Source organism: Molothrus ater, chromosome 3 (genome assembly GCF_012460135.2).
Source record: "Molothrus ater isolate BHLD 08-10-18 breed brown headed cowbird chromosome 3, BPBGC_Mater_1.1, whole genome shotgun sequence".
In the NCBI taxonomy this organism is placed as follows: Eukaryota; Metazoa; Chordata; class Aves; order Passeriformes; family Icteridae; genus Molothrus; species Molothrus ater.
In genome coordinates, this window is record NC_050480.2 from 22,592,491 (window position 1) to 22,618,254 (window position 25,764).

Sequence of the window (25,764 nt, forward strand, 5' to 3'; positions counted from 1 at the left end):
ACACGGCCCCCGCTCCGCCCGCCTGGGCTCTGCCCTGCCCAGCGTCCCCTTCCCGCTGCTCAGCACCGTGCTCCCAAGCACGCCGTAGTCGTGGGATACTGGAACAGTTCCTGTTCCTGCTCTGAACCGAAACAAATCCAACCCCTGCTGAGCCCAAAGCCAGCCCAACCACAAATTGTCACCGCAGGGCAGCCTCAGACCTCGAGCATATTCATCTGATCTAGTTTAGGATTTACTGAACTTGCTCTGCGATATCCAAGTGCGAACCAAAATACCCGTGAAGCACATTGATTCCTTATCTTAAGCAGTGTTGGTTTGTTTTTGTTGTTTTTTAATTAGTGTAAAACAAATGACCAGTACTCCACATCCTTAAAAGTCTGCTTCAGTCCAGCCAAAAGGAATATAGGCACAGTCCCTCCAGAAGGATGATAAAATTATTTATTCTTACATTAGTTTATGTACACAGTAAAGACATTCGGCTAGAAAAATGCCTCTATTGTAGTAAGAGATATTCAAACAACTACAAACTATGAATAAATACATTAGAAACATATGGTATGCTGATGTAGAAATACCCTATGCTCTTTTGGTTTCTTACCCAGTACAACATTATTGAAAAGTTTTTTGGTATTCTTCATGCAACATCAAAATTCTTCCTGACAGTTCATGCTATACAACATTTTTTCTTTATTAGGAATGGGATGAAATTTTAAACCCTGTTTACAAGCAGTAAAAAAATCACTGAAATTTTAACATAAATCTCTTAATTTCTGTACTAAAAAGAACAAATTTAAAGAAGGTTGTATTTAAAAAATTAATCTTTTCAACTAATTCTTTATAAAACAGGCAGTATTTCAAAAGGGATGTTTCCATCACCCAGGATGAATTTGTGCTTCAGAATTTTAAAAGGAATATTCATGGCAAAAACCTAAACCCAACCAGTAGGTAGAGGAGAGACTGCAGTAGGAACTGCATAAAACCAAACATGCTTCCAAAATCTGCCTAGGAAAACACTAAACACTTATCCACATCACTATGCCATCACCTATTCTAACAATTAGAAATGGAGTTTTAATAATACTTAGCTCTTTTCATGCTCAAATTTCTTCACAAACATTTAAATAGCCCTAGCTCTTCTGTAAGTATTATTATTCCCATTTTACATTTGAGGTGGTGGAGGCAGAGAGGGCTGGGAATTTGCCAGGATACAGACCACACCCATCCTTTCCATCTTGCCTCCCTTGCTTGTCCTTTATCACTTTCTGTATTGGACACTCAGTGTCCTGGAGAGCCCCAGGACACAGGGATGGTACATTCCCATCAGTTGTTAGTTGTTTTTATGGAAGTTGTGTCACTTTGAAGGTTACATGACAAATATTAAAGTAAAGAGCGACATGAAATCCAGGCTCAGGATTGATATCACAGAATGGCACACCACTGTCAAAACAAGCCTGCTCTTTCTGTAACCAAGTGTTATGCCTAATTCATTCTGTTTTACAAGCTGAAATGACTCCTGAGGTCAGTGGTGATGGAACACAAGAATAAATTTGTTCCTTACAATCTGTCCTCAGGAACATGGAAAGCCCCTATGGTGGCTCAGTACATCTTGACATTATAAAACAAAAGGACTTCTAGATAAAAACAAAGATTTCACATGTGCTAACCCACCATGAGGTACAGATTACTAAGGTCTCTTCCCCTCCACCCCTGAGTTAGAAAATACATGTGTCTGAATTATGCCCTGAAAACCACGTGGGAAAGTGAATGTCTAGCAATAAGACTGCAGATACAAAATAAAGTATTTTGCCTTCATCTTGGTATCAATCCTTGAATTATTTAGATTCTTATCAACATCCCTCATGGGAAGGGTATTTTTCATTTTACCACATTTGCCCTCCTGAATTTTCTATTTTACTCCTTTCAGTCTGTGCCCTGTTTTGATTTTTATCCTGCCTAGTTTATTCTTACTCTAAAACCAGCTTAGTTTCTTGCTGTCTCTTGATAAGCTTTGGAGCAATGGATAATGCTGTGGTGTTTCCCTACCTGACCTGTAAGAGATGAGAGATGCAAAATTCTGCCACTTGTAATAACAAAATCACTGAGCATGCCGAATTACATCCCTCTTACAGGCACCCAAAGGGCTTTAAAAAGGCACATGTGTTCCGTGTCACGTGTTCCTCAGTGCCTGACCTTGGTGGCTTTAGTGTGTCTCCAATAAACCCTGTACAATGGACACATTCCTTTGCAATATGGAAGGAACTTGGAATAAAAATTAAGATCTTCAGACATCACAGTCAGCAGCTGTGTCATCCTTTAACAAACACTAAAACTGCACTGATTGTCCAAATTGGGTTCTTACAGCAACCTCACTCCCTAATCTATTTTCCCCCTTCTTCCTCAAACTTCTAGGAGAGAGGAAAAGTGCATGTTACATAAGTGAGCTATTCCCCAAGCTCTTCCTGCCTTTTGTAGAGCTGGTAAGGCCAAAAAACATCTCTTTTGCACAGATGTGGAAGCAAAAGATCAGGAGTTTTGCCCCTCCTCCAGCAGTGCAGCCAGGAGCTGGCAGGCTGGCTGAGTGCCCTGCCTCTGGCCATGTCCTGAGAGGTGAGAAGCACCTGCAGCTTTTGGCTTCAGATGGGGACTGTGGATGTTTACCACCAATGGAAACCAGTCCCAAGGCACTAGGCAGGAGTGGAAAGGACACAAGAAAGCTGTTGTGAGCTGGGGTACTCTGTACAGCTGAAAAAACAGGCTAAAAACGTAAGAGGCATTGGCTCCTTCTTCTGGACTTTCTGGAAAAACACAATTAAAACAAATAAAAAAGATGCAAGATACTTGGCAAATGTTTACCCTGCCTAACTGAAGCCATTCTCCCTGCTTCAAAAATCCAGGAGATGGAGGGATCAAGACACATTGATTCAAATTTGCTAATGTTGAAATGTTTCCATTACAGACAGATGAAATGCACTTGCATGTTTGGGCATGGCTTCACTTCTGTGTGAGGGAGAGGAGCCCACAGGCCTGCCTGGGCTCCTGGGAATTCACGGGAGGAGGTTCATCTCCAAATGCCAGTCTGGGGATGGGAGGCAAGCATTCTCCCCAGCCTGGACTGAACCAATCTGGATTGAATGCATGTTTGCGCCAACCTGGACTTCTAGCTGCCTTAAAAATGCAGTCTTGAAAAAAAGGGTAGAAAAGGAAAGGCTGATGCTTTGGCAATTCATTATCTGTCCTGTAGTTCAAAGCCATGAAACATTCTCAGTAGCTTGACTGGTGGCAATTTGCTATTGCATGGCTGGTGCTCACCACAAAAGCAGTTCCTCATGCTTACAGCAGTCACATTGACCGGGCACGCTTTTCACAATTCCTCCAGGTCAGTTAGATCCACGACCACTTTCAAGAAGAGAGTGTCATCTCTGATGTAGGTGTTCTTTGTGCTCTCCAGGACGGTGTGCGGCACGAAGCGCGGACAGCCGGAGGCGATATTCATTTCTCCATCCGGCCTTTTGAAACTGCTGCTGTTGGGGTCAGCCCTAAAGACTTCCACAATGTGATTTTTTTTCCCACTTTGGTCCAAAAGCATAAGTGTAACCTTCTGCTTGAAAGGCCACAGCAGCAGCGAGTCAAACTCGCCCCTCATGACCACGAAGTAGAGGGAGATGTGCGTTCCCTTTCCCGAGCCGTCCCCGTTCAGGTAGGCTCTGGCACACAGCCTGTACCCACAGCGGCTGGTGTAGAAGGGCTGGCTGGCTATGGACAGCACACGGCCCTCCACTGCCTCTCTTTTCTTCTTCTTGTAATCCGTGATTTTCCAGATTAATTTCCCATTGTAGCACGTGCCTTCCAAAAGCTTAAATCGTTCTTCGTTTTTATTGAGCTGTGCTTTGTGATTATTGATCTGGCGATCATGTTTGCTGGACTGATCTTCCAAAACAACTGAGAGAAGAGGGAAATAAAAAGAAATAGAAAAAAAAGAGTGAGACATTTGGTAAAATATAACTGTCAGAGCCCTGGATAAAACAAGCACCCAGACTCAAGCTGGCAAAACTGATCTACCCAAGCCTGAGTACAGGTATGAACTACAGCTGTTAACTTTTTAAAACTGTAATTGCAGCAGCTGGTAGTTGAATAAGAAAAGCTGTCAACTATAAATCGTGAATGCCTGAATAGCACCATGACCTCCATCACAGTGCAGGAGCCAAACCAAGGCCAGCTCTGTGGCCCTGCAGTGACGCTGGAGTTCAGGAGACACTGTGCAGTAGGGAAAGGCTGGAGAACACCACACACACCATCACAGTTTGGTCTCAGAATGCAAGAAGAAAAGCCCTTTCTAGTAGCACCAGAGGCTCTACTTTGCCAGCAGTAAATCAGCAACCCCCCCACATGTGCAGGGAGGTACCAACATACCCAAGCGCTGGTCGTAGGTCTCCATCAGGGCAATCTTCTGCTTCATGGTCTCAATTGTGTCAAACAGGGGCTGCAGGTCTAGTTTACTTTGCTGCTGGTTTGCCATCTGTATTAGCTGTTTCACTTGTGATTCCAGACGTGCAGACTTATCCAGGTGACTGGCCAGAGCCTTCCCAGTTCATGCCATTGGAAGAGGGTGGGAAATACAGACAAGAGATATCCATAAAACCAGATAGTTGCTTTGAATTAGGATAGTGAAGTCTTTAGTATGTCAGCAGTAGCAACAATATGATGCATTCAAAGTGCTCTGCTGGCTTAGGAACTTATCCCAGTGCTCCTTCATGATTAATTCAGCACATTAACAGACTGAGAAGCCATTCCTCATTCAGAACCCATTCATACTGCACCACTTCATTCAACTCATTATTCAAATTTACACCTGCACATTTGCCCTGGGCATCTGACCATGAGGATTTGTACTGTGCTTTTTGCCCAGATCATGTATCCAAACTTCTGTATTGATTAAAATGAAAAGACAATACCATATTGTAAAAAAATGAGAAGGTCTTGGGGAGATTTGTTACTGCTGTGCTATTAATAACAACTATTACTGGAGAAACATATTTCAGGATGCAAAAAAGCAATTGGTAAAAAAAGTAAAATCGATGTCTCACCTGAGTGCTTACCATCAAGTTGCTATTATTACCAAACAGTTGTGTATACTGTCTGAATTCTTTCTCACACTTCTTAATGGCATCTGCTAGCTGCTGGATTTTAATCTCTTTACATTCCAGGCTCTTATACAGGTCAGATATCTACAGATGGAAAAATCAGAGTATAAATGCTAAGGAACACCAAAACATAGGATGCAGAAATTATAATGTATCTGACTATATAAGAGACAGTGGTAAAGTTTACAATGCAAATCCTGTAAGTGAGCTAGATAGAGCACTCCTTCATTCACTATTTGTGAATAAGCACTAGCCAGAAATGCACATAAGGTAATCAGACTTTTGAGCAGATCTGTGTGGCTCCAGGTGCAAAGAGGCTCCTATCTCTCATTTCCATCGTGATGATCCATTCAGCTCTATAGTGGGATAATATACACTTACATGCACAGGTGCATGTGTATGTATATGCATTTTTTTCCTCTGCTGAAGTCTAACTGGCAGAAGAGATGAGTCAGTGAGAGATACACACTTCAAAACCAAGTTTTAGCAGTTTGGGACTCTTATTTCTTGCATAAACAAGCAAAGAGTAAGTCCCCCATCAACTCAGTTAACAGGACTGGGCCTACACCCAGTGTCTCCTGCTGGGAGCCAAAGAAATGATCTTGAGCAGAGAGGTGCTTGCAACTGGCTCTGCTGTCCTCTGTGCTGCCTCCACACAGAGCAGGTGACCTGGGCAGCTAAAGGCTGCTTTTTGGAGCAACCTGCTTAGTCAATTAAACTTTAAAATACTTTATCTCTAAACCCCATATCCAGTGTAAAGCAGAGACTGAAAGCAAATGAGGTGAGCAATAGCAAGGAGCCTCCCACTGTGCCTGGTGGAGAATATATGTGCCTGAGCACACAGAGGTTTCCCAGTAATTGACTGGCTTCACTAGAAGAGCTTATTCTGTCTTCTGAGGTGTGAAAAACCATAAAAACAGTCTTTTAAAATGTACCTGATCTAAACCAGGTAACAAATGTAGAATCTTGTATTGTCCTCTAACCAGTCAAGAACTGCTGAAGAGTGCTCATTAAATATGACTTACCCGCTCTTCCAGCCGGGAGTTCCTGTCTAAAATCTGCAGCATGTGTTCCCTCAGGGCACTGTTTTCATGTTCAGCAAGTTTCCCTCTTTTAACCTTAGTGAGGCAGAGGGGGGAAGTGAAAGAATAAAATAGTAAGATAAGCAGATTTTGTAAGTTGCTGGTAAAAAAATTATTGATGCAAACATTCAAAATGTCCCCTTTATGCCTTGAAAGGGAGGGAAGGGCAGTCCTGATTCTCTAGTATTTCATCTTAGCCAGCAGAAATGGTTGTGAAAGGACATAAATTGGTTATTTTAATTGTTCTGACGGTTTGGGAGACAAAGCCCAGTCCTGGAACAGACAAAGATGTGTAAAACAGTACCTTTACATGACAGCCGTACTGCTTGTATGGACAGTCCACTTCTGCCTCGGGACACACAGCGTGGTGCTTTTCAATCTGCATGTATTAATGAAGCAGTTTGTGATTAAATAAACACTTAGTAATTCAAAGCACTAATAAAATCTAAATGCCTGCAAAAAGGGCGAATAAAGGCCATTGTCATGACACCACCAATCACTTTACCAGGAAAACAAGTATTCAGAATCAATAAGCAAGCCAGGTATTTTTCCATGCTGCAAAACACCCATGGCTTGCAGTGACAGAATAATCCACTTAGAAGATGGGAGATATATCCTTTTAGGATCAAACAAAGGAAACTCTTAGAGCAATGAAATTTTATTGGCATGGGCCAATGTGGTCTGCAGCTTTCAGTTTTCATAAATTTATGTGATATGCTGAATTGCAGTATCAGAAAAAAATAATAGTACCTCTTTTTTCAGAATTATTTGTGAACAGTTTTGGAGACAAGGCACAGGATAATCAGGACAGTCATTTTTCTCATGATTCTGAAGAAGAAGAAAACAGAACAAGGCAATGGCTTTCATTTTTGTAAAGTAGTATATACAGAGGAAGCTGTGCAAAAAGTAATCCCAAACATACAAATGCAAGTCACATATCACTTTGTTGTTCATAAGAGAGCATCAATAATTGGTATGATTTAAATTACATTTATTATACTTTCTCCTTCAGCTACTCAGACAAATTTTGTTTCAGGAGTTAAGTGCCATTGCAATGCTGGAAACTTTTCACTCAGCAATATCAAGGGGAAACAGGTGATGGATTCCCAGGAATGCTTCATAATCTTACCTTTATGTTAATTAACACCACATATGTATTACAGTACTGGCACCTCTCTTCCCGGAATTTACAGTGCTGGCTCAAGTGCTCCTTCAGGTCTTTGCGAAGAATTCGATCCTGACAGCCATCATTAGTGCACTGCATGCTTTCAAACAAACACTGCTGCAGATGCTCCTGCAACACACAGCAGCAGGTTAAATGCCAAATGGCCAGTGTGGTTTCCTCAAATCAGCAATCACCTAAGTGTTCAGAATATGAATGAACGCTGCGATTTACAAAGGCTACATATAGCAAATGGCTCTTATTAAAAAAAACACCCTAAGGCAAAGCTGGAACAAGCTAAAAGCTGTAATACATGCTACTTACAGTGTATAGCTGTCATAATCTTTGTACTTGAACCACGTTGCTACGATAACTCTGAAGACAATCACGGGAATTTAGCTGATCATAAATACACAGAGCTGTCATGAAAATCAAAGGCTTCAAAATTTGATCAAGCAAACCAACCTGATATCGCCCCAGAATTACTTTTGAATTGCAGTCAGGAAAGTTTTTGCAGAACACATGCAAGTTGAGAACTTCTCTTTTACAGCAGTTGTCTTTGAATACCTGTAAAGGAAGCAAACCAGCCTTAATATGCAGTCACATGGGATGTTATAAATAATATAAAAGAACAAAACATTGCTACAGATCTTCTAGGTGTTCAAGCATAGACACCATAATTGTGAGTATGGCTCTTGATAATTCATATTGAAAATTTGTATTGAAACTATAAATTCAACCTTTTATGACATTTCTCGTAAGCATAGGGGTTTTTTCCCCCGCGTAGTTATTCCAGAGATGCTGATCCATCCCACAGCCAGCAGGATTAGTAGCACAGGAGCTGTATAAGCACTGCCAGAGCATGCCTGTATCTAGAAGAAAGCAGCTGGAACTACCAGGCTCTGAAAGCCAAACCAGCTCTATGCATGCTCCACTCTGTTCAAGCAGTGCCTTTGGGAAGGAGGTGATGCTGAGATATCCTTTCTGTCACCTCTGAGAAGCAGCACCATTCTCAGATGTGTATGCAGAAGCAAATGAAGCCCCCGGAGCAAACTCTCTGCCTTATTTGGAGATCTTCCGTATTGTTGTCATCAAAATTTGCAAGAAGTAGAAGATGAAAAATGAAAAACAAAAATCCTGTAGATAGTCTGATTATAATTTCCTATCAGGATTAGGAGAGAGAGGAAGGAGACATTTTATTTCCCTGGAAAATTTCTGGCAGGATCAGTATATAGTATACTTTTGAGCTTTGGAATATAAATAAGGACAAATTAATCCATTATAAAACAAAGCAACCAAAAGCAACAACAGCTTGCAAAATAAAAAGGATTATCTCTCTTTTCCTCTAAAAGTTACCCAAAAGTAAATTAGGTCTTCAGGGTTAATGAGATCTAATGGAGATAATCAAGAAATCAAATTATAGCCAAGTTAAAACGAAGACAATCAGATAAACAAGATACCCCAGCAAGATAGGGCATTTAAAAACCAAGTCAGTAAAATCTCCATTAAAAAACTAGACATCTGGTGACTTGGGAGGATTCAAAGCTTTGTGAAATTCTTCAACACTTTACTGGAAATACAGAGGACTAAAATTAAATAACTTTAGAACATGAGGTATAAAATGAAGCTTAAGCTATAATCCCTTTCTGGGAGAGCATCACTGAGTAGACTGCTTCCTTAAGCATTATTTCAGAGACAAAAAACTGCTCTGCCCTGAGGACTGAAAGCCACCTTGTTCTCAGCTGTTTTGCCTTTCCCATGTAAATGCTGACGGCTGAAATAAAGCTATAGCCACTTACCTCATGCATTTTTATTGTTTCTTTGTCGACAGGACAGGTGGGTACTGCATTTAACTCTCTAGATCAAAAGAAGAGTCGTGTTAACCCACAGGAAATTCAATTTATTTTATTAAATTGGGCTATGCTATAATCTGACTCTGACAGCAGTCAGCAGTAGAAACAACAAGAAAAAGTCCTTTAAAAACACTTTCATCTGGCAACTGCACAGCCAAATTCTGCCCACAGCCCAAAGAGGACATAAGGCAGTAACCATGAATACATAACAGAAAGCAGAGTCTGTCCTAAGAGTGTTCAATGGTAAAAACCACAAGATGTTTTTTAATTAAGGGAACATCATCACTGTCTGACCATCTGCAGATCACAAATGTCATATCTCAAAAAATCTCATTGTGTGCTTTAAACCCAGCCTTTGTCTACTAGAGTGGTGCCCTCCTTGCTATGCCACTAAAAGGAGATCTAATGGCTTCTTTCTTAAAAGGCATAGGAATCATGTAAAATCCAGGAAAATAGTCATAGAGGCAGTGCAAAAGGAGTTAACCCAGAGATAAAGCAGCAAACATGAAGCATCTAAAGTTCACAAAAGGTAATTAGTGATATCCATCCACATAAAGAGGCTCCTCTGCAACCTTTCCAGGTGAAATCCTGCCCTCAGGTACACCAAAGAGTCCATAATGTATTCCCAGACAGGTCTGGAGGGTGAACTCATTTGTACCAAGCAAGAGGGATGCTAGCAGCCCTGTGATCTATCTGCAGCATCAGGTAATATTAACATCAGCTTACAATTCTGCTGAATTCAGAGGGATTATACAGAAGCAAATGAACACAGCCTAGTCTAACCACCAGCACCAACACCGTGAGACATCAATGCAGCAAATTCCTCTGTAGAGCACCATGGCAGACAGACAGACCACAGCAGCATCTCACACAGCACTATCAGCTTACATCAACAGTTTCTTTATGCTGACTTTCCTGCAGACGGGGTAAGGCCTTTAGAGACACCTTTAAAACACTGAGCATGCAGTCACTGGTGTGAAAAGTGCATATTATATGGCTCTATGCAGATATTTACTATATGTATTTTGTTGTATTGATTAGTAGTGCTGTATTAACATTTCAATAGTATGGTAAATGTAGTTTTGTGGTTAAAACGTAACTTTTGTAGTTAAAATAGGATCTATGTATGTGGGATATTTTTTTTAAGAAAGGAATGAGGTACTCGCACCAGATAGCAGACACAGGACACCTAAATCTTTCAGAGAAAGAGAATTTATCGCCCCATTATCAGGAGAAACAAACTTCTTCCTGCCTTGCTCAGCCATGAAGATGCCGTTTAGGGTTAAGAGGAAGAAGTTGACACTGACTAGACAGAATCCTTTGTTTGAATAGAATTTATGCATCGTATATGAGATGTATGAATATTCAATGGGCTATTGCTTTTCAGGGTTAATCCTCTGTTAACGTGGTGTCCTTTTTCGGACTTGTGCTGCCCAGAAAAAGGTGCTTGGACATCCGTAACTCTTTGTTTCTGTTGTCTCGTCCTAATTCAAGTTGTCCAAATTATTATTACTCTAATTATATTATTGTTTTTATGACCATGTTATTACTATTAAACTTTTAAAATTTTAAAAACAAGTGATTGGCGTTTTTCACCCTGGGCTCAACAGAGCCCTGCCATTGACTCCTTCAGCCTCTCACTGGGTGGGCAGTATTAGTATGGCACTCGCTGCTGATTTATAGGAGATGTGGGCTGCTCTTTTAGGAAAGGGAGCAGGGGAGCCTGCGGACAGGGGAGGAGTGTGCTCTCACCTCAGAGCGAGGATGCACTGCTGGCAGAAGCGGTGCCCGCAGCCCGTCTGGTGGGGGTTGTGCAGCACCAGGTGGCAGTGGGCGCACTTGTACCGCTCCTCCAGGCTCTCCACGAACTTGTAGTCGGCGTCGGGCTCGAAGTCCAGGGAGCCGGCGCTGGAGGAGTTCTGGCGCGTGAAGGTGCCCGAGGGAGCAGCGGGTTCGTCACAGGCCATGGGAGCTGCGCTGGGAAGCGAAGCAGAGGCAGGGAGAAGCTCTTCAGACACTCCCTGGCAGCCACTCCGCCTCGGCTACCGCTTGCAGCAGGCTGCTGCTGGCAGGAGGGCTCTCATCTGCAGGGGGGACACAGGTTTCAGAGGGAAACGTGGTGCCAGCTATGGAAGAACAATAAAACGCTCACAGAACCACAAAACAAAGATCACGCTCCAAGCATCAAAGCACACTTCTTTGGAAAAGAGCCTCAGAGTCTGAAAATTATTCCACAGAATTGTGATTTTGATGGTTTGGTTGGCAGGGTTTTTTTGTCTTTTTTTTTGTTTGTTTGTTTGTTTTGGTTTTTTTTGTTTTGGTTTGGTTTTTTGTTGTTTTCTTGCAGTAGTTCTTAGGTCTTAAAAAACGTCAAGAGTCTGGGGAAAGCAGAGGCCAAGTCTTGGCCTTAATGCTCACCAGGAAAGTCTCCGCTTAAAGTAGAGCCCGCCCACATGAATTTGCAAATTCATTGCACTGGTTCAAGCAGGAGATGGCTTTGTGGTTCACAGCAAGGAGCATACAAAAAAGAAGCCAGCAGGGGGATTTTACCTTCAGTTTAGGTGTTACAGGAATTGGAGCCTCTTAACTTGACATCTTTCTTTTTCCCATTGATCATTCATTTCTAGCAGTAAACTCTTATTTTACTGAATTATGTGCAGGTTTTTGGCTATATTAATTCTGTCTGAAAGAAGTGGTGGGAAAAGAAAGAAAAGCAGGGTTGCAATCAGAAGTGTGACGTAAGTTTTTCTTTCAACCTACCATAACTCATACACAGCACAGGAATGCATCGTTCATCATCTTCCAGTAGGAAAAACCATCAACATTCGTTCCAAGCCTTAAGCCACAAATCTTGAGATTTGCACCAGTCCCCCAACCTTGCAGTTTTTATTTTTTTGCAAGTAGCTCAAGCCCTAGAGCCACTCTGGTTGGCATTTCTTGCAGCTTTGCACTCAGAAGACATTTTCCTTACAGGACTGTACAAGAGCACAACACACCTGAGCTGCCAGATCCTGATTTCCTGAGGAAATGCTCAGTCTTACAGCTGTGCTGTAAAGGATGCTGTCTTTTCTCTGTGTGCACCACCCACCCTGTCAGTCACTGGAGTCACTTTTACTGGCATCAGCACCTGTCTGAGAGCTCTCACTCATCTCCTGTAAGGTCACCCAGGGCATTTGCTGCTTTTGGAGGGAAGCAGGGCCAGCACATCACCATTAACAACCTTGTGTCTGGCATGAAACAGTGCACCCAGTGCTGACACTCCGCCCTCCCTCCCTGCTGCAGTGGCTCCTGGCCCACAAAAGCAGCAATTAGTGAGCTGCCACAGAGCACCTTGGGCTTCAGAGAGCAACATCCATTTTCCTTTCCACTTTAACAATCCATACTGGGTGAGGAAATCCTGCAGACAGATAATGTGCCTGATTCAAAAACACACCAAAGCACTTAACCAATTAAAATGTATTCCACGGCCAACATTTAAGTGCTCCTGTAACTCAGCACCCTCGTTAGGGGCTGTACACAGTATTCACCTCCCCATCTTGTGAGAGTCACCCTGCCTTTCACCAGGCTGCATGTCTGACATACTCCAGCACAGCTGAGCATCTAACATTGGTAGCCCTCAGGAATATGAACTGTAATCATATTCCAGCCATTAAAGACTTATTATTCCAACAGGAGTTTTCAAATTACCCTGTTTGGTTCCTCCAAAAGAAGAGCCTCCTGCTTCAAACCAGACAGAGCTGTCCATTTGTTTCTTTCATTTTTAAACAGTCGATCTTTCCTCCTCTGAAAATGCACTTCCAGTTCCCTGACACCTAATAAGGAGCAATTCTCTTTTCCTCACGCCAGCCAGAGATGACAAAATGCAGCCTGAGGGATTACCAGTCTCCTGTCTGCGCTGCCTCGGGAGCAGATGCCAGCCCCAGAGTGTTCCTGCTGCTTCTAAGGCAGATGGAGAGCTGTCACCATTAACTTCCAGAGCATGGACCACCCACAGGACGAGCTGCCTAGGAACTCACTCTGCCCTGGGTCGGTGACAAACTTGAAACAAGTTTCCTTCCTCTCTCTTATTGCTGCTCTCTCTCCCGTTTACTTGGCATACAATTGCCCCAGTCCTATCCTGCTCCAGCACTTACCTCATCTGATGGTATGGTTTAGCAAGCTAATGCATCACTGTGTAAAAACACACTAAATAAATAAACACACTAAAATAAAACCAACAACGACAACAATTCCATGTTTTACCCATTTTGCCTTTAGGGATCTTCCTTAACTCCAGAAACTCCAGCTGGGGTGACGTATTTTAGGCAAAAATGTTATGAGACACATTAAAAAGAAACACTCAGCAGCCCAAAATTCCATCAAGAAACTCCTCCAGAGCTCTCACTGCTCATTAAATCAACCAAAATCAATCCCATTTCTTTCTGAAAAGAGCACTCTGCTGTGGTACAACACCTTCCAACTCTCCTGCTGAAATGAGAGCCTGTATCTCTTTAAACACCTTCATAATGCACCCAACCCAGATCCCACTCCTAAAAATGGATACTCTTGGCATCTCCATGGAAGCACCTCCTCCACCTCAGCCTGGCCCAGGATAGCACTGCACAGCTGAGGGCACCTCAGGACACAGGAAAGAGCACCCCAGGTGAAAGGGGAGGCTGCCTGCTCAGAGGGCAGAGCGGAAGCCTCAGAAGATGAGGGAGTTCACCGCTGCTGCCAGCCTTGCAGGAGCTTTGCTGCAGGGCTTGCAGCTGTTCTGCTGGAAGAAATGGGCTGCTCCAGGAGGGGGCCTGTGGATGGCGGCGCTTTGCCCGAGCTGGAGAGGTGCCCGTGTGAATCAGCTGGGGAGGCTCAGAGGAGCTGAGAAGCAGCAGCCTCTGCCAGCCAGCACTTGGTGGATGTGATCCAAAGGAGCCCAGGCAGTGTAATTCCCATGGCAGCACTCACCAGTGACTCGGGGCACTTGCAGCAGCTCTGCTCCCACTCCTGGCTCCCAGCACACGGGCTCTCAGAACTGAAACCAAAGGGAAACCGTCAGGGGAAAAAGTGCTGTAGGTGACAGTGAGAGCAGCCCAGGGTTATCTGAATCAATTTCCTGCTTACGCTGATGCCTGGCCAGCGTAGGTAGGGGCTGAGGGAGCTTTCACTTCTGTCTGCACACAGCTTCCAGCAAGGGGAAGCTGTCCTGCCTTTGTGTATGCTGCAATTTTTCAGCACACGTGTGAACTCTAACGCTGGTTTAAAATAGCAGAGAGCAGCAGGCTTGTGCTGCATAATGATGCTCTTGAGGCAGACACAGTGCATGCTGGAAAGGGATTTTCACTGCAACTGCACTGCAACAGCACACACACAAAACCCCCATGGAGGGTATGGAGACTGAAAATTGACACAAATGAAAAAAAGGATTTCCCTATACTGAAATAAATAGAATTAATTCTGCCCACACATAAAAAAGAAGTGGTATGAATCACTAGGAGCTAAGCCCAAGTCCTATAAACAGCTACCAATGAGTGGGAGCTCAAAGGCAGTGCAGTACAAAGAGCTCCCAGCTGCACCTTCCCATCACCTCAGCATCCCAGCCCTGCCTGCACAAGCAAAATGCTTCTGGAACAACTCTTTCCATGCAGATGCCTTAATCTCACTGGAAATAATCCAAGTGGGAGAATTTTCATAACAAAAATAAACTTTATAAATTGGGAGCTATCCTGTTTTAATACCACCACACCAAATGGAGCCCAAACATTTTCCAGTAAAATGTTCCACACTTAAAATTGCTTCTTGTTCAGAAACTGAGCAGAACATAATAATAAGTAGAAAAATCAGCATGGGCATGACTTACTAGAATATAAAATTGCATCAACATTTTAAAGCCATGTTCAAACAGCTCCCCTCCAGCACGGCTGCTCTCTCTCTACAGCACCAGCAGTCAGAATGACAGAGGCTGTGTGGAACCTTGATCACACTGAACCACTGTGGACAGATTAACTTCTTCTAGCCACAAAAACATACTTTCTGCACACATGAAAAACCATTCCTTACAAGGTGGTTGCTTTTTTAAAAGAGAACATGTTTTTCCTGTTTTCTCCAATGTGAAACTAATCATTACCCCATGAGCTGTGAGTGCACCATTACAGCCAAAACTTCCAGGACAGCAGAACCAGGCACAAGCACTGGGTGCCACCATGTCTCAGACTGAGAAGGGAAAATATCCAGGTTGTTATCACAGACTTGATCACTACACATGGACAAGAAGACAAGATCCCAGGCTCTGCTGCCCAGCAAATGGGGCTGAGAGCTCAGCTCCTGCCAGGTTCACTGCATGAGGGGAGGGTGAGGCTCAGCCACCCTCCAGGACTGGGGTATTCCCAGTAAAAAGCACCTTCCTCACTTACCAGCTTCCATGTCATACATACAACAGGGCACAGAAAAAAGGTTATGCACCTACCTTTCTGTAGCTGTAGTCCACCTCTGTTGCTTTACACTAAGACACTTGGTAGGGACGAGGCTGAGAAGATGCCCTGTCCCTCCCTCTACAATTATCTACCTTTTATGGTAGGTCAGAACTGTCTTAGACACAGTGGGAAAAGTTTTGTCAAATTTGGAGGTCTAAGATCAAGTCACTTCATTGGGAGGTAACAGACAGAAACAGAATGGAGGGATCTTGCATTAAAACAACCCTCTCCAAGCTGCCTTATAAACTATTAAATTTATGTACAGATTAGCTGCCTCCAGTACTTTTGAATTAAAATAACAAAGTTGTATGATTTACTACTTTAATGTCCCCCAGAACTCCACTATTTTGGGGACAAAAAATATATGCCCCAACTCAACACACAGAGTGGAAGAGCTAACAGTTTCCTAAAGAATGACTAAAAGTATCTATACAGTTAGTTTGAGATACATATTTAAGATATAGCAAGTTGTAGGGAGCCATGTGGAAACGGGAGATGATGACATCTGACATCACTGGGGGATCATCCTTGTCCCTTCTAGCCCATGGAGAGTTAGAACATTTTGACTGCTGACAACGGAACACACTGGCAGAGTCCCCATGTGGGAGAAGGACCCTGGCTGCACCATGAGTGTCCCTGCAGCACAGAGGCTGAGGAGGGAAAGGATCCCTTGTTCACCAACACAGACCCACTGCCAGCACTCAGGGCTCACTCCCACTTCACCTGGCAGCGAGGGAACCTCAGGAACTGCTCTGCTGTTGTCCCAGTCACTTACAAGCTGCAGGGTAGTGACCAGCTGGTACCCAGGAAAGAGTACTTCTGACAGCAACAATTTCCTATTGGATATGTGCCTGAGCACCCCCAGGGGATGTTGCTGCAGAGGACAGCAGAATAAATATTTTCTTTTGTATACAGACACCACTATGCTATTGAAGTTCCAACTGTAAGATTACCTCATCCTCAAGGCACAGCAAAGCCTTACTAAGCAAGCATCAGTTTGCTCATGCCCATAGGCAAATTTTCACTGAGCAGAGTAAGACAGTAGGGTTTCCTTTGCACAGAGGTACAGTCAAGCATTACAATGAATTCCCATAAGACTAGACTGCACCAGGGTTTTAAGACACTGGTTACAACACTGCATTTAAAAAAAAAATTAAAAATACACTTTTACAATTAATGAAGTGTGTCTGGTGCTAAAGTAGCTTTGCTTTACAGCCAGCTTATTATCTCCTACATCTCCTCTTTCCCCTGGATGTTCTAAAAATAATTAATTAATTGATTTTGCACTGTCAAGAAATCTATTTCTAATCAACACAATATTGTTATGCCTTAAAATAACCTCATCCACAGCTGGAAAATAAACCTGTTGCCACCACTCCTGTGGCAATCCCTGAATGCTTTATCACCTGCCCAAGCACCACAGAAATCTCTGTAAGAAGGTTCTGCCTCTCACCCTTACAAGATCATGACACCACTTTGCCGGTTCAGGGGGTGAACTTGTTCCCTGAGATGTTTCTGGATCTGCAGCCTTCCCCCAAGCCCTGTGTGCCAAGCCCCTGAATAGCCCTTCAGAAATGAGAAATAATTCTGGCAAAATTAGGCTCCTGCCAGCATTAACAAGACACATTTTGGTAAAGCCATACCTGGAAGCTGTAGCTGGTCCTCAGTGGGGAGAAAATGAGAGCGAGACAGAGACAGAGAGACAGAGTCTACCAGCGTGAGCTTTGTGGTTAGCATAGCAGTACAAGCATTTTAAAACAGCAAGGGAGTGGAAATCCCCCAGAGTAGCTTTGAAAAGATCATGCATAAAAATGTTTTAGAAGTGTTAGGATACAAGGCAAGCCACTGAAAAGTATTTTGCCTTACTGCAATGATGTAGGGACTGCAGATTTACCATCTGGAGCAACACAAGGTTACCAAAGACATTTCTCACAGTCGGAATCCAAGATACAGAGTAGATTTCACCTTCCACAAAACTGGTGAGTGATGTGATCAAAGAAAAAGCACAAGGGCAGCAGGAAGCACACAAGGACATAAGAAACAGCCAGGTCCAATCCTGTGAAGCTCTTTGCAGTAGCCTCACAAAGCCGTGTGAACCCACCCATTGCAGGAAGTGAAGTGGCAGCTCACAGAGGAAGCAGCACTGGCTCGGTCACATCAGCTCATGCCACAGGCTGCACAGGCATGAGACACTCAAACAGAACTCCCAAACAGAAATAAAATCCATTTTAAGAAAATAAACATTTTATTTGGTTTTGTAATAACTTAAGTGGCCATAAACCCTAATGGTTTTGTAGTCTCAACTTAATTGTACACTCAGGATTCTTGGCAGCCTTGTCTCCCTCTTTCTGCATCAGCCTCTCTCCCCAGTCCAAAATGTGCTGCCCTCGAGGCAGTGCCTTAGGCTCCATCTCTACCCCCACTCTTTCTTTATCCTCCTCTGCCCTCTTCCTTTGCTTTCTGGTCTCTTGTTTTCTTTTTGTTTTTCTTCCTTTCCTAAAGTAACCTATTATATTTTCTCTGAAAGCAGTAATTTTTAAGTCTCCTGTTATTTAAAATACTAATTTTCCAAAGAAAGTGTCTATTCTCTTTTGTACTTAAATGCAACATATAGTCTCTTTCACCTTTTCCCAAAGCATTTCTAAACTATTTCAATTTCCATCTCCCCTCCCAGGAGGTATCTCAGCCTACGGCACGTTTTCCTGAACCTTCCATGAAGCTCTGGAACAGACAAATCAGTGCATCATAAAGTCAGTGGCCAAGGGAAATACACCAATTTGCAAACTTGCTGCTTCTTTATGGGATCAATTAAATTGATTTGAGTTGCATTTCTCAGCACAGCCTAAGCTCCCTTCTACAGTCAAGCTTTTTAACCCAGAAGGTGTCCTTTCATCCCTGCCATCAGCACCTGACACCAGAACAGCACAACAGCTTGTGCACAGACTGCCCTTGAGCCTGCCAGCTCTGAGGGAAGGGCACATCCAGCTGGATTCCTCAGGAGGAGGCAGTGCTGCAGAAATTGTAGTGCTCTGCAAGCACAGCTCCAGGAAGCACCATCTGCTTCTGGGAAGCTTTGGGGAAAACCCCAAATGGAGAAGTTGAGTGGGAGCAGGATCTTAATTTTAAACAGTTTGACTCTGCAGATGAGTAGAGAGCAGCAGGGCAGTGTTACTGCTCGTGAGCAGCCCTTGACCTCCTCCAGCAGCACGCACAGTGCTGAAACCCTGACCAAGTGTCAAACAAACTCAAGGGGATGAACTCAAGTGAAAAGGCAGACAGCAACAGCATTTAGGAAAGAAGAATGTAGGAAGAGACAGAAAAATGAAATTTAAAAAAGTTACTGAAAAAAAAAGCCAGTAAGGGACAGAAAGCAAGACAACTAACAGGCTTTAATTTTTTTTATCTTTTAGTGTACTGAAGGCAAAGTGAGTCATCACTTTTCCTAACAAATAATTGGCCATTACAAATTTTGCAGAACTAGCTCTTTGGGGCTTCCAAATTCACATCTCTTTCTCTGCCCTATAGGGACACACTATTCAGGACTTCAGCTGATTTGACCACTCTGTTGGTTTGGCCATGAATATCTGTTTAAGGTACAAGAGATCCTTGGTTTAATTTGCCACGCCCAGACCCTTTGACTCAGTCTTTTATAGAGAACTTTACCAGCATCTCTACAGAAATCTATGAATCAACTCAAGGGTTATTCATCTGAATTAGTAGGATGAGCTCAAAAAATTTTTTTAAACACATACATGTGTCTAATGACATGTAGACACATCTTTCTAGCCATAGCTGTCACTGAAAATGCAACTGCTAATATAAAAAACCAGTGCTCTCAGGGACCACATGAACTTGCTGATGGGAAAATTTTCTTTTTTCTTAAAAAGAAAAAAAAAAATCAACTGGAAAAAGGATGTGTTCTTAAAAAGTCCTTGCCATGAGGACAGGCTGGAGATGTACAGATGTAAGAACCAGGAGCAGTGCTCTCCCATGGCCCCTTCTCCAAATGCATTGGGCAATGGAAAGCTGTGCTGCTCTGCCTGAGTGTGCTGCCACAGCCAGGCAGCCACAGCATTTTTTTGTTTCTTTCATAGGGCCACATTCCAGTTTCAAACACATGGATATAGCAGACAAGATTGTGAACTATATGGTCTTAGCACAGGTCAGATAATTTCATATCCCACAGCATCTACTTTGGGAAAAACTCCTTTGCAGATGGTTCCTAACCTTGAGGTTTGGTTAATCACTAGGTGATTTGCATAATAATAGTAGTAACTTTTGTATTTTGATATAACCGTCTGCAAAGTAAATTCACAGCAACATACTTTGCATACAGAATCCCTGTATGCAAACATCAGTATATTACACACAGAAACTTGCTTTACAGTCCCATTCCCAGAGACAAACATGCTTAACTACAGGGCACTCTGGCCAACCCCATCTCAAAATCACTGTGGTTTAAGTGCATACAGTTTCTCACACACTTGTGTATTTGTTGCAGTATCGAGCAGGGGAAACTGGAAATTTTTGCAACATTTTTATTAACAATACAGCATGACTCAAGTTTCCTCACTTTCCCGAGCCGAGCCACACACCAGGGTAAAGAGGTGAACTTCTTTCCTGGGCTGAAGGAAGACAGTGGAACAACCACACACTTGCAGCCCAAACTGCTACTGATAAGGCACTGATGACTAACAGTGTGGTCATTAACCCTTCACAGTTGTTGCCGAGAAACCTGGACAGAAAAGCCCCAGAAAGCAAAAGAAGAGGTTCTGAAATCCTCCCCCTGGGGTGCAGTCCCAAGGGCACGCTGGCTGTAAGGTGTCCCAGCCAGTGTGACCAGGTGACCCCAGGCTGGCTGGGTCCTGCAGCAGCACCCTCAGGCTGCCACACTGCTCTGGGCAGGGAATGCTCCCAAGAGCTGCTCTGGGCAGGGAATGCTCCCAAGAACAGAATGTCTGCGAGACAGCAGAAACCACCTGAATCCCTGAGCCACCAGCAGCTGCCTCCTGAGGATCAGGAGACCAAGAGAACTACAACTCACGCAGACTCCCTGAAAAACCAGAGAAAGGAATATCTCTCCCTAGCCAGATGATTCCTGATGATGAATTATGTCTATTTATGCAAAATCAAAGGGTCAGAAAAAGAGCTGAAGAAGACAGAGGGCTATAGGGTAACTTAAAGGGTGGGGAAAATAAAGGAGATGAAGCACCCCCAGGAGATGAAGCACCTCCAAGTGTGCACCTGCCCACTGAAGGGATCTTGCAAAGTGACCCAAGCAATATGAGGCACAGAATGAAGAGCTCCTGACCTGTCCCACAGCTTTGACAGCTGTGTAAGAATTGCTCTTCACTTAGGGAGCCTGTGTGGTTAAATAAAGAACTGTCTGGTTTCTGCCCTCTGCACTTACCTGAATTCCTTTTGTCCAAGTCTACAAGAGCAGCTTTCTAGCTTCAAAATCTTGTCCCCTCCTGGTTGTGATTCCTTACCCTCTCAAAACTCCATTAAGTACCCTGTGAGCACCACAAGCTTTTCTTTCTTCCTTCACGGTGTTACTATGAATCTTATCTTTCACCAGCTTACAACTCTTCAGTTTCTAACCCTAAAGTTTCCTGGGAGGTACTCACAGATGTGCCCTATCGCTGCAGACCATCTTCCTGCACAGGCTGAACTCTCAGCCTCTCCTCTGATGTCTGGGCTGTGGATGGTGGCCAGCCCAGAGGCAGCACGATGACCCCAAGCTTGCCCTGCAACCCTTCTGCACAGCCCAGTTCCAGCCTGGCACAACCAGACCCTGTTCCACTCAGCTCTGTAACCTTCATCTCCCTCTCAGGCTTTAAGTGTTAGATCTTCACAATACCTCACCAACTTCTCCTGCTTCGTATCTCTGTGTGACACAGTATTTCTTGTCTGCTAACACAAATAAAGCTGCCATCCATCACCATCATCCTCTGGTTTTCATCGAATCAAGGGTTTGGGGACCTTAAAGATCATCTTGTTCCAACCACCTGGCCATGGCCAGGGACACCTTCCACTAAACCAGGTTGTTCAAAGCCCCATCCAGCCTGGCCCTGAACACTTCCAGGAATGGGGAAAACACTTCCAGGAATGAGGAAGACACTAATTTCCAAACACTTCTTTCTCTTGAAATGTAATATTTTACTCATTTATCCACCCTGTGTGCTGCCACAGGGATAATTTTTCTAAGCCACAGCTACAACCACATCACTTCTCACCATCCCTCCACTTTCCCACTGCACCAAAATCTCTCACTTTCAAAGCCTGTTCTGGTCTCCCTCCACTTGCTTCTGCATCACCTTCAATGATATAAAGGTTTCATCTCTGTTCAAGCAATGATAACAGGCTCCACTGCCTCCTTGTCATGTATTTGAGCAAGTGTGTGCTGGGAGGTCAGATTTTTTTTTTTTTTGAGAGATGTTAGCAGGCTGTTCTACTTCAAATCTCTTCTCCAAGATCTCCTTTGCCAAGCAGCTGGGAACAACCAGCTTCTGACTATCAAGGTGATCCAGAGGGTCCCACTGTCTCCTGTTGCTCCTGCACGCAGGCAGGTCCCTCCCTCCTGACTTGAATCTATGAACTCCCTTCAGCCAAGGGCTGCAGTTCAGCCTTCTGCTCACACAGAGAGGTCCTCAACCACAGCAAACACTTCTCTGCACAACAGAAATAAAATAATCAAAGCTAACAGCAAAGGAAGTTGTCATGGGTTGTTTTAGGCTGAGCGCAACACATCACCACCAAACCTCATGCTTAGCTCTAAAGCAATAATACAACACAGTCCTCAGAGAAAAGAAGATGATGTGAAAAACCAGCCATGCCCAGGCTCACGCACAACGGCATTCCAGATCACCCCAATTTTACCTTCATCACTAAACCCGCATGCTCTGTGTGCAATCAGCAGGGGAGTTTAAAAATACAACTGTTTCTGCTGCCAGCCTGGAGATGTGCCTGACCTGAATACACCCAGCTATTTTTAGCACATCACTGCACTCCTTTCAGCCATCCCGTATTTATAAAACGGAAGTTATGAGGAAAGTTGTTCTTGGCTGGCACCGGGAAGGCACAGCCAAGCTAACAATAGGCAAAGCAATTCAAGAAGTGCCAACAATAGGAGCTCTTCATTTTTCCTTTTAAATATGAAGAGTGTTGAAAACGTTTGGTTAAAGCCTGCTGCGCCTCGAGATGCTCCCAGAGTGCTGTTAATCAAGGAAAATCAGAAGACCCCCTGCACAAGCACAGAGGGGAGATTCCCTCCCTCCAGCAGCATTCAGCTGACACCAGCGGGGATGCTTGTTACAGGTCCCTGCAGTCTGAAAAGATCAGAGCTGCAAAGACATTCTTCATTCATCCGAGCAATCCCGACTTTGTCTCCTTCCCAGCCCCCTAAATTTCGGCCCTGCCTCAGCCTCTGGGGCGGGCACCGGGCCTACCTTTCCCTCCGGCATCCCCGGGGGCGGCGGCCGTGGCGCATCCCGGGCAGGGCTGGGGAGCCCCGAGCCGGGGCCGCGGGCTCCGCCGCACCTCGCACAACTCCCGGGGCGCCAACTTCGGCTGCGCGCCCCGGGCCTCCTCTGGAGCGGAGAGAGCAGCCCCGGCCCCCGCAGACTTGCTCTGCCCCGCGGGGCTGGCAGGGCACTTCAGGAGCTGTCACCCCCGCCCGCCCAGCACCCACCGCGGGCCCGGCCCGCTCCCGGCGCGCCCCGTCCCCTGTCCCTGTCCCGCCCCGCCGCACCTGTGCCGGCGCTCGCCGCGCTCCGAGCCGGGCCCGGGGCCGCCGCTGCCGGCGGTGCGGGTTGGTGCGGGTCGGTGCGGGGCCGGTGCGGGGCCGGCCCGGCTGCGCGGGCGCGGCTCCGTGCGCGGCTCCGGCGGGCGGGGGGCGCGGCGAGGACGCGCTACTGCCGCCGCCCCCGGCTGCCGCCGCCACCCCCGCGGGCGGGAGCCGCTCTCGGTTTCATGGCAACCCCCGGGCGGGGAGACCCCGGCGGCGGCGGCGGCGGCACCGCCCCGCTCGGGCAGCGCCGGCGGCACTCCCGGGCTGGGGGAGGGAGCGGCGGCGTCCCCCCCTCCTGAGGGACGGCGGCGCGGGAGCCGCGGCTGGGGCAGGCTCCCCGGCAGCCCATGCTCAGCCGCCGCCGGCCCCGGGCTCCGCACACCGGCCCGCAGCCCCCAAACGCCGGTGAGGCGCGGTCAGGGCGGCAGAGCCGTGCCGCTGCCCTCCCGGCAGGCCAGGGAGTTTTCCAGGAGCGGTAGCGAGGAGCGGCGGCGGGGCTCGGGCGCAGCAGCCGCTGCCTGCAGGGAGGGCAGGTATTGCTCTTTTCACTATTTACACCTGCGGGACTGAAGGAGCGAAACAAAGCCCGAGCTAAATAGGCAAAGGACACGGACGTGCCGCATGCCTGTTATTATTTGCTATTATTGTATTACTGTTACGTGCCGGGACTGCTGGCTAATGACCCGAGACGTGCCGAAGGGCTCCTTACAAAGGCAGGCAACGCCGCCCTCCTCCAGCCAACAGTACTGATGCGAGGGCTTTGCTGCCTGTTCCACATCACCTGCTGCTGCACTTTGTTCTGTCTTTCACATTAAACCACTTCTAGGAAAACCAGTCTCTAAGGAACATTCCATCCTAGCACACGCACAAAAGCACTAAGGCTGACAAAAAAAGAAACAATTGGGTCACTTTATCTGGATTGTCTTCAAAGGAGCTCTAAAACCAATACTAATGAAATGGTTTCAGAAAGATTCTTCTTTTGCTAAAATGACTCAGAATTGTCACTCCCGAGGGAGTCAGTCCATAGTGCATTGAGTCTGGGAACCCAGCAAAGGCATTACTACGACAGACACTTTTAAAAACACTCCTTGCAAAAATTAGGTTGGTTTCATTTTTTTATTAGCTTTTAGGAATATCCTGATTAGTCTGGGTACGACTTGCCGGAAGTTCACAGGAAGATCCGTCAGAACAACAAGCATTATGTTTCTGTAATTAAATATTTATAAGTTTAAATGAATAGCTTAGAGATGGGATCAGGTTCCCTAGCTGGTCATTGGCTGCACTATCCTCCCAGTGCAGAACATAATTCCCCAGAACACTGCTTTGTGGGGATGAATAAAACCACCAGATATCAAGGTGCAGGCATTAGTTTAAAAATCCCTCTCTTAAGGTTCAGTGAGCATAACAGGATGCCTGGTCTGCATTAAGACAAAGTTGCATCCTTGAAGCTGCAGTAGAGATCACAATCCCTGAATCTCAGTGCTTCCTTTTGAGCCAATCCAAGGGAAAACTGCCAAGTCAGTAACAGCAATGAGGATTTATTGTGCTGCCAGAATTCTTTCAGTGTACAAAACTGCATTGAAAAAGAGCTTTAAGATTAAAGAATTAGAACTAAAAAGTAGCAGCCCTCACTAGTGGTGAAAATGAAGTAATTTTCCAAAGTTGTATTTCAGAATTAATTTTGAGGATGTCTGTTCTATAAAAGGGGACACCTGCTAATGAAATAGTCCAGATACTGTTGCCTGTATATTCTGCTTCTTGTCCCTACCTGACTGTACATTTTTGACACCTAATTCATTGGCAATGGACTGAGTGGTGTTAAACAGTTCATGTTTGCCTTTATATCTCATACACAACTGCCTAGGATCATAAAGCAGATGTCTATCCCATCAGTGCCTGGCTTTAACTCACTCTGAGAAAGGCAAACTCTACCTCAGCCTCAGGAAAAGCTGGAGGTTCACCACATTTAGCTGGATGACTGAGCTGTATTCAGTGCTGTTTACAGTGCAACATTGCTGACTTCTCTACCACTTCCCTAGCAATATGAAACACATCTCCAAGCACACTAGTTCATGATGTTTGGCTTTGCTTTTTTGCCTGACAACCACATTTCTGCCTGGCCTCGGCTGTAAGTTCAGTCTATTCCTTTCTTTTGCTCTAAAGAGGCACAACATAGGCCTAGTAACCTTCATCCCAAACTCTGCATTTTGTCTCTGTCCATACACAAACTCCCATACCTGTAAGCTACTGGTGTGCACTCTGTTCTTCATGCATTGTGAGGTTTCCAG

General features: G+C 45.0%; 1 protein-coding gene across 2 annotated transcripts; it reads right to left on the reverse strand.

Annotated features, from left to right (window-relative positions):
* Nucleotides 1–418: 418 nt before the first annotated feature.
* On the reverse strand, nt 419–23,517 carry TRAF5 (TNF receptor associated factor 5). 2 transcript variants are annotated; one of them, XM_036381162.2, is made up of 13 exons: nt 23,438–23,517; nt 14,183–14,249; nt 11,789–11,921; nt 10,991–11,215; nt 9,185–9,242; nt 7,851–7,952; nt 7,353–7,517; nt 6,974–7,051; nt 6,528–6,602; nt 6,167–6,259; nt 5,085–5,225; nt 4,411–4,579; nt 419–3,939 (listed from the first exon to the last, which is right to left on the reverse strand). In XM_036381162.2, the coding sequence occupies exons 4-13, from the start codon at nt 11,203–11,205 to the stop codon at nt 3,362–3,364; spliced, it is 1,674 nt and encodes a 557-aa protein (XP_036237055.1). In that variant the 5' UTR covers nt 11,206–11,215; nt 11,789–11,921; nt 14,183–14,249; nt 23,438–23,517; the 3' UTR covers nt 419–3,361. The 2 variants fall into 2 exon arrangements, with proteins under 2 accessions (XP_036237055.1, XP_036237054.1); XM_036381161.2 differs by having other exon boundaries at nt 10,991–11,322.
* Between the last annotated feature and the right edge of the window lie 2,247 nt (nt 23,518–25,764).

Excerpts from the sequence above, each read along its gene's own strand:
- TRAF5 (XM_036381162.2), bottom strand. The coding sequence starts at position 11,205 with ATGGCCTGTGACGAACCCGCTGCTCCCTCGGGCACCTTCACGCGCCAG. Across the intron at positions 5,226-6,166 it reads ACTCCCGGCTGGAAGAGCGG|ATATCTGACCTGTATAAGAG; the intron begins GTAAGTCATATT and ends TTCCATCTGTAG. Across the intron at positions 3,940-4,410 it reads GACCTACGACCAGCGCTTGG|TTGTTTTGGAAGATCAGTCC; the intron begins GTATGTTGGTAC and ends CTCTTCTCTCAG.